At 33.8% G+C, this 15133-nt stretch overlaps 1 protein-coding gene across 2 annotated transcripts in view; it reads right to left on the bottom strand.

Moving 5' to 3' along the window:
* CSMD3 (CUB and Sushi multiple domains 3) overlaps window positions 1–15133 on the bottom strand; it is a 720137-nt gene that overhangs the window by 389245 nt on the left and 315759 nt on the right. For both annotated transcript variants that reach the window (XM_037381737.1, XM_037381738.1), the window contains one exon: window positions 3179–3300. In XM_037381737.1, coding sequence (XP_037237634.1) covers window positions 3179–3300 — 122 coding nt within the window. The remainder of the gene's footprint in view (window positions 1–3178; window positions 3301–15133) is intronic.

Below are 15133 nucleotides of genomic sequence, written 5' to 3'. Positions count from 1 at the left end.
TAATCTCATTTTCTTTTAACCTCAACAAGTTTAGGTTCCTATAATCAGTGCTAGACACCTTTTCTGTTTATACTGAAAACCGTAAACATACCTGAATGTTGTTTCTGATAACATTGTAAAACTTTTTTCTACCTGCTATTTAAAAAACCCAATACTTATCTGTGAGTCTGAATTTCATTGCAATATCAAAGATATTTGTATATTGTATAATTACATCCAACCTATAACATATAAAGAACAGTATTTTTGGTGTAATGCTGAAGCATTTACAAACTTACCTGTAAGAGGATAACTCCTTGCAGTACAATCTGCCCATGATGATTCTAAGGCTTCTCAGAGGCTAGTAAATTCAGTGGTACATCACAGAAATGCAGGAACAGTGTCCAACATTCATGTTTTGAAATAAAATACCTTGCTTATTTTAGCATTACTTCTTTGCATTCTTATTACTAACATAACTCTCTGATGTACCATCCACTAACAAGTATTCTTGATTATGGCCTTATATAAAAGTTCATATTTAATTGTCCCCAAGTGACCTGTTCTTAACTCTTGTTTTCACTCTTTTACTCAACACTTTCACAGTATTTAAATAAATGAGGAGACATAAAAATATTAAGTTGTGGTCATTTAAACATCACTATCTGCCAGGTGCTCACCAAGCCTCCCTATCATTCCCCTTCAGAAAAACAGGATGAGAAAATGGGATGAAAAAGCTCTTGGTTTGAGAGGACAGGGAGATCACTCACTAGATACCATCACAGGCAAAACAGACTCTACCTGAGTAAGCTTCATTTAATTTACTGCCAATTAAAAATAGAATACAGAAGTGAGAAATAAGAAAAAAAAAAAAAACCTCCATCCTACCCAACTTCTTCCCAGACTCAACGATGATTAAGGTATTGGAGCATCTCTCAAGAAGGAAAGGTGGAAAGAGCTGGGTTTGCTTAGCCTAGAGAAGAGAAGGTTCAGGGGGATCTTAATGTGCATAAACACCTGAAGGGAGGATGTAAAGAAGAGGGAACCAAACTCTGCTGATACCCAGTAACAGGACCAGAGGCAATGGGCACAAACTGAAACACAGGAGGTTCTGCCTGAGCATCAGGAAACAGTTTTCCACTGTGAGGGTAATTAAGCTCTAGCACTGCTTGCCCAGAGAGGTTGTGGAGTCACCATCTTTTGAGATATTCCATGACTGTTTCGGCAGCCGTCTCTAGGTGGCCCTGCTTGAGCAAGGGAGTTCCACTGGAAGATCTCCAGAGGTCTGTTCCAAGCTTAATCATTCCATAACTCTGAACCACACTGACAAGCAGAGACAAAGAATTTATTCATTCTTAATTTCCTGCACTCAGCTATAAATTCAAAGTTCCTTAAAAGCAGAAACTGGAAATTAGTAAGGAAAATAATATGGAGGAATAATGTTTTTGAACACTCCACCAACAAATTCTTTTGGTCAAAATAAAGTTCTGAGCTTTTGAAGATAACACTGCATCACCATGTTGTGAATTGGCAGGGAGGGAGGAGGAAGGCAGCACTAAGACATGAATACCTCTGTCTGAGTATGATACTTAACACTCTTCAAGTCATTTAATCTTAAACCTGCAGTCTACCTGCAGTAGATCCATACCAGTCTGCGAGCTTAAAGTTTTGCTTCTGCTATTGGTAGAATATATAAAAACTTACTAGACTTTTTTTGTTACGTAGACATGTCCATGTTGCATCTAAGAAAGGAAACCATTTTATGTAAAATGTAGCCAAAAAGGTCTTAAATTCATTCTATGCAACAGCTCAGTGGTGGTTTTGAAGCCATTTGGAGCACTTGTTCAAAGTGTAAGAGCTGCATTGAATTTCCTCAAAAAAAAAAAATTATATTAAATTGCCACATTTGACAGAAATTTCTCTCAGAAATTCTGGATGTGCACAGATTTCATCTTGATCATCAACAGGTTTTGATTGATGAAATAAAAATATGAAGGGCCAGAGAAATGGATCTTAACTATTACTTTTGTACTTTTTACCCATCTGTGGGACAGAGACTGCATCATCTTTGAAGGACTCTTGACACCTTTTTGATGATCTATATATTGAATAAATTGGGTGAGCAGTCCTTGGAACAAGGATAAAACAAACAACCCTCCCTCCCCTGTCAAACACAGCTAGCTTCTTCACTATGAATATTCAAATCACTTGATTAAATATCCTTTTTTCTTCTTCCAAAGTGGAGCATAAGGGTGGCTTCCACACAGGACTTTGTAAGACTAGAGGGAGAAATGCACTAATATAGTTAAATGGCTTCTGAAATGTAATCATGTTTTAACCAAGTCCTTTGATAAACTCAGGTGTAAAAGAGTAGGTTTTCTAGGCCTCTCTGATCAATTAATGAAGTGTGATGCAAGGTAATATAAAACAGAAATTAGGCGGCAGAATATACCCATGTACCAGCAAACACAGATGTTGGTGGACCTTTATAAAGCATTCCTGAGCTGTACTGCTAATTTTAATTTTATTACAGCTGAACAAGTCCATTACACTCAGTTCATATAAAATGATACACCTGGAAATAGAATATAGCCACTGCTGCCAGGTGCCTAGCTCTTGAATTTAAAGACAACTGGTGTCATAACTTAGCTTTATTGCTCTACTGGCATTACCCAAACTCCTAGTACTTTTGGTTTAAAGCGTAGATATAAAGTATATAGGATTTTAATACAGTGGTTCAGACAATGAAATAAATTACACCGTTTTAAAACAGTCTTTCATGAAGTGAAAGTGAATTCATGAACTTCAGTGATTTCTCACATAGTCTAAGGCCAAACATGATATAAACAATCATACACACAAAACAGCTCTACTGATTGTAACACAGTATTAGTGGACCCATGACAGTGCTTCATACCACTGAGTAGTTTCTTCTGGGAATTCATTTAGAGAAACACATAAAGACATGACAGCATCTACTCAGCATACAAAAAGCAAAACACTCTTAGGGGAAAAAAACAGGTTTTAACATCTGTCCCCACCCATCTAACATCAGCCATTTCTTAGAAATGTCTGCAATGCACCAAGTACAGAAGCTGGACTGCAGAGATAAATCATATTAGTGACAAATTTAATGGTCTACATGTGCTTTTTAGTATTTTTTTTTTTTTTTAAAGCAAAGACAGAATTTTAAACTTACCTTATTAGTATTGATAGCTGTGATGACCCACACACACTGAGCATTACTGTCATACTGGAATGGAAAATTGGGTGATGTGAAAGTGCCTCCAGGTCCCTGCAGATTGGATCCACAAGTCTTGACTGCAAAAAGAAAGTTCACCTTTTAAGTCACATACAAAATACATGTAGCAGATTCATAAACCAAGCTCTAACTTACATTAGTCAAGACATAAGGATTAAAATACTGTTAACCAAAACTGGAACCATCTTATACAAAAGGCTATTAATGTATAGTTACTCTGACAAAGTAAAATAGACTTTCTTTTATGTCCAAGATTATAGACTTTGATAAAAAAAAAAAAAGGGTATTTGGCATAGAAAGAGTAAATATATAGTAAAAGAAATTATATAGATATTATTAAAACATTTCAAGAAGTAATTTAGTCATTACCTTCACTAATGTCTTGAAAGATAAGAACACAAAGAACACTTTTATCACTGTAAATTTTTTATGCATATGTATTTGTGTATGGCACGGCAGCATTTTTTCTGCTATAACCACTGTCCAACCCATTGAACAAATGGCTGAAGCACTGAAAACTTTAAAGGAAACTTATAAGTTAGACTTACACAGAATTGTGTTCTCTATTTTTAAAGACTACAAAGGGCATTTATTTACAAATCAAAGTCTGTATGGTTATTTACAGTAGTATACCTTCAATAAAAACAAACTGATATCCTTATTTAATATAGGTTGTGTTTCACATCACAAATAACACAAAGGAAATAAACTGTGTCCTTTTTGCTCGTGAATGACATTTGTAAGGCACTAAATTCATAATCTGCTGAAGTCAATAGAAGTTTTATTGCTGGTTCCTTGATACTCATATTTTGCTGAATGCAATATTAGTTAACTTCCTTGTATGAAGCTGTAGAACTGGCAAGCAGCCTCAGCTACACATGAACCTATTTTTCCCGTGATTGTTATGACACCACAAATACACTGCAGAAGGTAAATTATTGCTTCTACTGTATTCTGACAGAACATCTTGCCTATATGAATAAAAAAATTCACACTAAGATATGTGAAATTGCCATACAGTTGTATTGCACTTTTGCAAAGCATGTTTATTTGATCAGTACCAGAGGAAGATTCAGCTGTTGCTGGATGAAGACTTGTTCCTTTCCTCCCACTAACCTCTAGAAAGAACGTCACTATTTCCATCCACCTGCACCACTTTTACCCCTCAGAGAAGCAATACTTTAGTGAATAGTCTGTTCAAAGACACACCAGAAGCCTGAAGACAAGGAGAGTGGAGGGAGATGAGAGGAAGGCTCCTCATTTATGCTCAATAGCTGAAGCACTGAGATCATAATTGTGAGACTAATGCTGAGCACAGCTTTTCATCTATGTTTGGAATAAGAAACTGTATGACTCCAGCAGCTCATCTCTGTGTGGGGGAAGAAAGTCAAGACGGGAAAACCAATGAGTATTCTACATACAATCTGGTACTCCATCTGAACATGTGAATACACCCTTTGGGGCAAAGTTGGGACATAAAGCACATATGCTGTGGTAAGGTTATGAATAGGTTTTGCTGCCTTTTCTCAAGTTAGCTACATAATGGAGGTCTCAAAGTAAAGCCATGTCATTCTATAGAAGAATGGCCCTAATGAAAGCTAAGACATTGATTCCTAATTTCTGTTATTCATACTAATATGAAATATTCCTAACAGACATTTGCTTTCAGTACCATAGTCTGAAATCCAGCAGGGGAAAAACAAAAAACAAAAACCAACCAAACAAAAAACCCCCACACACACACCAAAAAAACCCCAAACCCCCACCACAAATTAAATCAATCACTTGGTCGTAAAGTCTGGTTAAGAAGGAAAAAAAGGAGTGATTTAAACATGAATGTCCAATAATTAGAAAATACAAATATAAGAAGCTGCAAAGATGAAGCTATTAGCTATATTTATTTGCAGGTTGGGAAAGCTCCTGATACAAAAACATAAAATACTGAAAAGTTATGGGTTAATATTGAATTTCTTTGGGGTTAAAGGGAGAAAAGTGTACACCTTTAGGGTTTTAATGGCTGTATATGACTGATCTCACTGCATTTGTCAGGTGACTGATGAACAAAACACATCTGTGCATTTTGGTGAATATCAGAGTATTTCTGTTCAGTAATAACTGTAGTGCAAGCAACGTTCTACTATAACAATATTCTAATAAACTAATACTTTATGTTCAAGCCTAAAATCCACAGTTTGCCAGTAAAATACAACCAAGAAAATTATTACGTGATTTCTTTACCCAGTAATTTATATTTGCCTGTAAACCTCAATACTGTATTCTTCAATACTGTATCCTTCAATATTTCCATTTTTGCTTTTAGCCCATTACATGTGGTCTTTATCTCAGTAAACATCACAGGTTTCCTGCCTCTGTCTCTAATTTTGTATGAATCACATGAAGATTTTTTCTTCAATTGCTGCAACCTTGAAGGTGCCACAAGGTACAGGCAAGTGTAGTATATACTTCTAAAATTAAGATGAATTTTTGTTCAGCTTTTATTGATTATTAGGAAAATCAGAAACAAAGCAAGTGTTCTACATAAAATTTTTGCTTTATTTATTGAAAATTATAAATACTTCCTATATCTTTTATTTTAAAACATTCTTTGACAGCCCTTCCTAATTCAAGTAGTTGTTCGCAAGGCAGTTCACGTAAGTGTGCACTGCCTCTCATGGCTCTGTGCTGATTTTTACCACACTGCAAAGAGTAAGTAAAGTAGATAAGAAGAATAAATTGTTTCCAGTGGGTTTCGAGTACTGACTCAGATAATTGACTTACACAGCTCTTCACATGAGTAAGTCTAACATAAGAAGAGTTTACAAATAAGCTGAAAGTCGCAAAACTGTAAATAAAAATATATTAGAATATATAATGGTAAGTTAACATCACATAACACCTTTTCCTGGACTTCTTGAATCTGTCCCTACTTATTTTAAGGATTTGAGAACCCTGCCACACAATCTTGATATTGGCTACTTGTCACCTGCATGGCTGACTGGCTGCCTGTTTCCACAATACAATGTAAAACAGAAGTTCCACAGGCATTCAGGCATTCAGATTCATCTACCATTAATAGATCCTTCTGACACAAGAAGCCTCCTTGATTATAGACATATTTGATGTGTTAGTCTGTCAAAATTCATTGGTTGCTACTTCAAGTCAACATTGTGGCAATACAAGCTAGCTTCCAATCACTGGTGGAATCTAAGCTGCTGTGTTTTGAAGAAATTGAAATATTAAAAGTGTGATATCAGGAAATTAATTACTAGTATTAGTAGTATTGTTAAGAAACAGATCAGCTCCTCTCCAGCTTACTCTTGTATATTTGGACGTTTCCATCCTGGCTTTGATTATTTATTATTCAGCAAGAATTTGCTTTCTTTTTTGGAACAGATCTAAAGACATGAATTAGATTACTATTCCTATGCAGATAATTCATGTGTTTGAGGACTAGTTCTAACTGTGCTTCTCAGTATTTCATACAGTATTTGGAAATATGTAAGTGTAGAGACATGGCTGTCTAATAACTTCAGAACCAAACATTAAATTTATACTACTTATGGTCACAGATGCATATTAAACCCACTTAATTACTTTACTTAATAAGAGTCATAACAGTGCAGTGAAATACAAACATGAGACGTCCAAAATTTGATCCTTAATATTTTTCATAAAAAAGGGATTTTACTACAACTCTATAGAAGCAAATTATAATACACTGATATGCATGATCTACCATTTATACTTCTAAGTCACTATGTTTATTTGAAGAAAAAATGTAAATTTTCTTACAGTACCAGATCTGATTTCAGACACATTATAAATACAGGAAAAAGATCATTAGTTCATTTACATGTAACAGACAAAAACAATTAAGATCTCACTGTCCTGTAAGCACTGAATCAGCTCTTGGTGAGAGACAGAAATCAGTAAATTGGTAGAAAGCTTTTGCAATTCCAATACTCCAATCTGCTCTTCAGAAATTATTATGAGTTTTGCTATTAACTTCAGACATTCACATGAATTTAAATTTGAGATTAGTATGAAGAAAGGAGTAAACATGATCAATATGGCAAATTAATTAAGCAAAGATGATACATACAGAGATGCAACTATGAAGCTTGCACAAAAATGTGTAGGATTGCAATTCTGTAGTTGTAACTGCTGAGTATTGGAAAACTAGTATGATCAAAGGTGGGAAGGTAGAAATATTCCTTACAGAGTATAATTTCTTTTCTGACACATATATTTTGAATAGCTGAAATTTAACACATATATATATATATTTAATTTAATTAAAATAAATATAGGACCATAGTAGTTAATGGAGCTTTACATATCCATAGGAGACAAAAATCTGATTATCAGTTTAAAAACAAGTATAATTTTTTTAAATTAAAAAGTCTCTGGTGTCAGTAAAGGTTTTTCATTTGTAAAATATACATCCTTGCATCATGCACTTAAAATATCTTACTTCCTGAGATGTCTAATTCTCTGTTTCCCTTGTAATTACAAAAGGCTTTTTGAAAGAATATTTTATTGAAAGAAACTTTGAAAGTAACTTATTTTACCAATGCATACCTGTGCTTTCTAACTGGCAGAGAAAATGTTAAAACCACAAAGGTAGTGCAAGCCTATACTAAGAAATCATGAATGACAATTATGCATATGGAAGAATGTCATATAACCTATTAAGGAGAATAAAATTTAGTGAAAACAATTAACTATGATGACATATAAAAGTCAATAGAGAGAAAATATTAACAAAGATAATTTTCTTTTTGCAGTCCTTAATACTGAAGATAGTACAACTAGCATTTAAATAAACTGTTTGTTGAATAAATAGGTATAAACCTCCATCAAGAAAATGCATCATCAGCACCAAAACTGTGAAAGTATACAAAGCAATGCATTATCTGGAGAACAAAGATAAACAAGGGACACCTACAGTATGAGGACGCTGATTAAAAGCATGCAGTCTATTAAAAAAATATAACCACTGTCTCAGTATGTGCAAAATGCTTAGCTCCATGTGTAAGACAAGAAAATTCAGCTTGTTAGAGTTCCATGGAAAATTTTCTAAACTAAAAGATAAAATCAGAATTTAATTGGATTTTCAGAAAGCTATTAGCAAGGCCGCTCACTCAAAAGAGTCTAAATAGGAAAAAAAGTGAAAACAAATTAAGGAATTGAAAAAAGATAAATTGATGAACTTAGTAACAGAATATTTTTCACTGAAATTATATAAAGGCATTTTCATCACAGTTCTTATATACAAAATATCAAAAAATATGCATGTATATGTATGTATAGATGTAGACATTGAATTTGTATATTAATAGCAGAAAAGTGCATATTTAGCATACCACATAATACATTAATGTCTTACCAGTTTCCAAGTAGTCAAAACTTTTCCTATTTTTCTTAAATATTCAAATAAAGAAACAAAAGTCATCTTAAAACTTTTTATTTTTTAATGAACTGTTTTGTTTACTAGATCTTTCTTTTGTAAAATGCAACCTTTAAAACTTTCCAAAAAAGTCCGCCTGCTCCTGAAAATTCCTACCTGTAAATATGTATTCATCATGAAAATAAATAGCAGATAATTGTATTTTTTTTTATAAAAGCTTCAGCTTTTGTATATTTAACTAGGTTGTGACAACTAGCAGCTCGCTATTAGCAGAGTAATGAGTATGTTTTGGCTATACCTTACTTCAAAGAGTACGAGAAGTTATGTTAGAAGTTTAGTCTTATCTATTTTCAGTTGAAAGGAAAAAGAAAAGTTCTTTAAAATAATAAACTGTTTGGGATACTACAGAAGTTTATTCAGACAGTATGTCTCACAGTAAATTTCTTCATTACTGTTGCTATTGCTCACACTGTATAGCAAAGAGATATTTCAAAATAATAAGAAAATACAGTATAGAATTAAAAAAATAAGATCTCAGTAGTGTACTAAGAGCATATAGAATAGTAACACAATTCCAATATTTCAAAAAAAAAAACCCTCACTGAAATTTTCCAGATTAAGAAGGTCTTTCGTTTTTGCATTTGCTTAGATGGAGCTGGGGAGCACCAGGATGGGCTGTCGGTGCCCTTAGGGTCCTGAGAAAATTTCTTGGCTAACAGTTGTATCACACTAGGTTTCAGAAAAAGCCATCTGTGTGTCACTACCTGCCCAGAACATCTTGCAAAGTGACAATTAAAGAGGAAAGGATTCCTTTTAATGATACAATTCAGGATAATAAACAAAGCTATTTGTCTTTTTTATTATTTATTTTTCTTTTTTCCCCACTATGCTCAAGCATACAAGAATCTGAATCTAAATAAGGATAATGAGCTAGCTTAGAACAGCATCACTTTTGATGAAGTACACTTTCTAAAGATCCAGAATATGCATTTCAAGATAGACACAGTTCTCTTAGACATTTCTGTGGCTCTGAGGGACGTTTCAAAATGTGAATCTGTGGTGGCACACTTTGCCCCTCTTCTGGGCTGCCCTACAACCTCAGGAATCCCCATTAGGCCTTTGAGTTTGTATAAGAGTTGGGTGGTTAAGCACCCTTTAACCATACTGGTAACTCTTGCATGGCTAAGTGGGGAAAAAGACTGTTTGTACAAGGAACTTCTATTGCCTGGCCGAGGTAGAGGATGAGAGCAGGGACGGTCAGTTACTCCCTGGCAGCTTTGGAACATTCCTGACCCAGATCATAACCTGAGTGGAACGGTACTATTGTTATTGGAATTTTGAAAAAGATACCGACTCAGGTTATGGCCAGGAGGGAAATTTACAGATGACTAAGGTCAATTATCTCACATCCTTACAAACAGCGGGCCAAAAGTGAGACCCTTTGAGCCCTCCTGGACTGCAGCAGGCAGCAACCAGCATCATCCTCTGATCATGATGCTGCTCAGTGCTCCTGAACACCCCAGTCTGCAGTACTAGGAGGACTGTCACCAAAAGCTGACAATGGGGCCTGGGCTGATGCCCATGCTCCTTGAGGTTCAACCCTTTGCCTGTTGAGAACTGCAAAGGCATTCAACATGAGTATTTCACTGAACTCAAGTGCAACTTTTAACAGGTATACCTTTGTACATTTCTGCATATATATCTGTAACTAACTCTTCTGTGCTTTTGTGCATTTGTGTGTGAATTGACTTAGCTATATTGTAATAAGTATAGTATAAGTATTACCTTCTCAAATCTGCAGTAAACCACTTTTGTAATTTAAGTAAATTGCATTGATTCACTTTGTAAATGTTAAAATAGTCATGGATTAAGTGCTGTTAAAGTGTTATGATCAACCTTAAACTGTGAGTAAACCTTAGACATCCTTTAGATATAAATTGTTGTCCAAGTCTGAGACTAAGATTGGACCTAGCTGCACCTAAGCTCTATTAAGAGTTTAGAAAGCAAGGGGGTCTATTCTGAACCTTGTAACTCAACAGGAAGGTCTGCCTTATGACTTTGTGCCTTTGATGTGTAAATCAAGCTAGCTCAATTCTAACTCAATTTTCCTTTGCGTGTTCAACCCATGCAGTAATTAATAGAGTGAACCTTGCCATTGAACTTTGAGCAGTCATATTTCCAGAAACTCAAATTAAACATATTTTGATCATACCTTTGATGGTGATTCTTTAAGCAACCTGACCTAATCCACTCATTTTTTTATGAGAACTAAACCACTGGTCTTGTGCAAGATAACCCACTCTTTTGCAGCAATAAAATATTAGAACTTCCATAGTACATGAATATAAGTTATAAATAAAGAAATAACCATATATTGGTGAGGTGTGATCAGAATTTTTTTTTACTTGAGTGCTCAATTAAAAAAGTTTGGAGATTACTAAACTAAACATATGACAATGAAGTTCTGTCCCATTCTAAGAAGTGTATTATCTAACAAGGCATGGAAACTTTTACTAAATTGTTACACATGAACTTTAATTGTAGAAATTTAATAATATTTTTAAAATATTTTTCAATATTTTAATAGCATTCTTCACTGGCAATGCTTTGCATAAGAAGCAGAGCTAACAGCACCTTCTGTGATTACTACACAATTAGTAAAAACTGCTATAAATTTGGTTCAGTGCCTAACTAATCACTATCAAGAAGATGGCAATTTACTATCAGACCAATAGTGTTCTGATACATTCTGATACCAAAAGTGCAAGTTTAGAGGGAAATTCATTGCTAAGCTGGATGTGAGTTGCCTGGTAGCCATATATTTCCCAGAAACACTGAAACTGTTTTATACTACATACTTTCAAATGTTATCATGACGGAGATGAACGTCTCTGTAGAAATCTTGTATGAAAACTTCTTTTTTAGAATTTGGAAACTGCAAATCCCTGACAAAAACAATTCAGTATTTGGCTTCAGGGCACATATAACACACTAAAAGCACTTTTGTTATAGGATAGAAAAAGAAAGAGCTGATTTTGCTAGCACTCTATCTTAAAAGTTTATCATGTATTAAATAAACCACAAGGATTTTACTCCTAAAAACTCTGTTGTTAGCTAGTGCTTAATAGAAAAAGAATACTAAAAATATTAAGTTGGTATTAGTCGAATATAAGAGAAAAAGAAGACTATTTTGGTAGACTATTATTTTCCTAGGGTAGCTTCCTCTAGAAGCAAATTTGAATTAATTCCATCACTAATTCCATATTTCTCTTGAGATTTCTGGACTTTTATTTTGGTTTATAGGACACACAAGAACACTGCAGCAAGACCTATTCACTTAGTTCCTCCAAACTATAACTCTTCCTGCAGTATGCCCTCCATACAACAGGCAACGCTCTGCCAATCTGAAAAGGAAAGGGATGATTAGCTACTAAGGCACAGTTGACTGTTACTCTTCAGAAGAAAACCCTATAATTTGTGAAGAAATACTGAGTTACCTGAAATAAAATCTTGAGATGTAGGCCACAAGAGATTAAATGGAATTCAAGTGGTAGAGTTTATTCAATACTGTGCAACTTATGGAAAGATGAAACAAAATGAACAGAAATACTAAATGTATGCAAGTAATTCTATCACTTTATTAATATATTGAGCTCAAAAGCTTAATTCCAACAGAATGCTTTTTCTTCTCACTAGTATCAAGTAATTATGAATTTTATCTGAGTCACTGAACAGTGAAGAGAATGTAGTTCTTTTTTTTAAGACTAGAAAACATCAGAGTACCAATATATAATTCTAATCTGAAAATAGATTACTAAAATATGTATTTCAGGAAAAAAAAATCTCTGGAATTTTTTACAATCACTCTCTACTTTCTTAAGAGCTGGATATAATTAGTTTTGAGGTAAATTTTTTTGAGAGTTTTTTGATTTGTTTGGCTCAAAGTTGTATTATTTATATTTCCTGTGAATTTTTGAGTTGGAAATCCAAAGACAAAAAAATGTAGAAAAGCAGACATAAATCCTTTTGACTACAAGGAATGAGCCCTTTCTCTTAACTACCCATCAACCTATTTGAACAGCTCTTCATTGCTTGTCTCAAAACTTTATATTAGAAGGATGGCATTTTTATTGAGATTAAATCAGATAAAAAAGACTTCAGGCATGATATTTTCACCTAACAAGGTCACATTATACTCTCAGTCAAAGGGGAAATAGAAAAAAGAAGGAAAAAAACATGACTTAATGAAGTTAAAAATAATAGAGTAGACTTTCAAACAAGCTTCCCACATTTTTCTTTTAGGGAAAAAAACCAAACAAAACAATACAAAACAAACAAAAAAACCCCAGCAAAACGATTTGACTAACATAAGTTGGGCTAGAAATCTGACATATCACCTCATAGGTAGTGCTTAGCATTAACCTTTTAGAAAATTTAGAAAAAATATTTTAGAAAAGTAATTATGACAATCAAGATTTATTGTATTAATTTTATGTTAATGTTGTTACAGATAAAGGACAATTTTTAACTTTCGCATGGAACTGCACCTGTAAGTATTGAAATTCCTTAAACTTCAGTGCCCTTTTTAAAGATGTTCTATATTTCAGCTTAGAAAAAATCAAGCCAAGTTAACTTAATGGTAGTCTATGCCATTCTTTCTATGCAAGGATAAGATAACTTAGAATTCTTCCTTTATGTGTAAAAAAAAATAATATTTGTTACTTTAATTACAAAGTGAGCAGCCAGGCATCTGTATACTTCATATATTTTTCCAAGCCAAGGGATGCTCCTGTCAACTTTGTATCATGTCTGTGCAGATTTTTGGAGCAATATTTTTCTCTCAGCTCTTATTTCCCCTATATTCTCAGCTATCCAGCTTTCAGATGCTCCAAGCTTTTTGTTCTCCTTTTTCATATTTCCTCTAGACAATACCCTAATTCACGAGTATTTTTTTCTGTAGTTATTAGATTCAATTATTGGTTTTCAAAATTTCTTTTAGTACTTAGAGGTGCTCAGGTCTTTTGGACATAAGATCATGTATTTACATACAGAATAGTTTGCCATGTCTATTTAAAAGAACCCCCAACTAATATTTATATATTTTAATTAATACAGAAACTGTCACAGTATGCTGGGTTTGAATCTTATTTACAAAGACTGGAATACATTTAATTATAAGCATGTATTTTTTTCCATGATTTTTTTAGTGTCTCTTTAGCTGATGCTCTGGAAAGTAGAATAATTAATAAGCAGTACTGAAATAAGTAATGACAAGATCTGGATCTTCACATAGGATAATGTATGTACAAGTAAAATGTAGCATACATTACTAGGCATATAAAGTAGACAGCTGCTGGAAAACAGGATTTTATTACATTTACAAGCCCAACTGAGCAATGAGGAATATATTGCCTTTATAAAGAGCTACAGTCAATGCATATTCTAGATATTACTAATTAACAATATGTCACAAAACTGTAGCGCATTTGTGTAAAAAACATCTTCACATCTACCAAGACTTAAAGATTTAAAATTTATTTATAATGTCTAATTATTTCATTTTCATAATACCTCTGTGAGGTAGAAAGGGATGTAACTTTTGCAGAAAGAATATCCCCACTTAAAAAATTACTGTTTTCAGATTATCTGAATTTTGTTTGGGTTCCACAATCACTGTTTACTCTTTACTGAGCCCTCTATAAGCCTAGCACTAGACAACAGAAAACACCAGGGCAGGTGCACTTTAAGACATCAGATAATGGCCCCAGGTGACACAATAATTCAATGACAAGCCCAGAATTCCTTTCTTCATGCTTTTGCTTTATTTATTAGGTCACCCATCTTTTGACATTGCTTGGGAACACCATATTCCCAGTAGTATCTTTAAAGCATCTCTGAGTCTCTACTTGAATAATCTCTAGAGTTATGGAAATTACACATTAAGTATCAAGTACCCATCCTAACCTTTACCCAAATCCAGATTATTTCCTACAGTTTATCACAGTATTTTGCCTAGACTATTTTAAGTCTTTAAAGTTTAATTATTTTAGCTTTCCTTCAGGGAGAAATTATCCTCTTCCCCACAGACACAGACACAGCTTTGCCATACCTAGGCATGGGAATAACTTGTTCCTGGAATAACTTCTTAAAATACTTTGAAGAATATTGATGAGCTACTATCAATGACCAGCAGGGAAAACAAATTACTGGCATTTACAATGCCAAATACTGAATTTTCATATTTTTTTTCATTAGATTTTACAGAGGCGAGAGCATCTTCTGTGAAGAAAATCTCCCAGCTGAGTGGAATACATAAATCTCTCTTTAAGGGCAATCCAGATTCCTAATTCTGAAATCTTTAATTCTATCCTCTTCAGTATTTCCTGTGGCCTTATTTTTTTTCAATTATAATCTTTTTCCTAAAAAAAAATGAAAAAACATGTAAAACCTCAAAACATCACTTGCCTGTGTCACCATATGCA

The sequence above is a fragment of the Falco rusticolus genome, chromosome 3 (assembly GCF_015220075.1).
Source record: "Falco rusticolus isolate bFalRus1 chromosome 3, bFalRus1.pri, whole genome shotgun sequence".
Taxonomy (NCBI): Eukaryota; Metazoa; Chordata; class Aves; order Falconiformes; family Falconidae; genus Falco; species Falco rusticolus.
The sequence above is the reverse complement of the archived record's forward strand: the minus strand, read 5'-3'. Positions and strand labels throughout refer to the sequence as shown.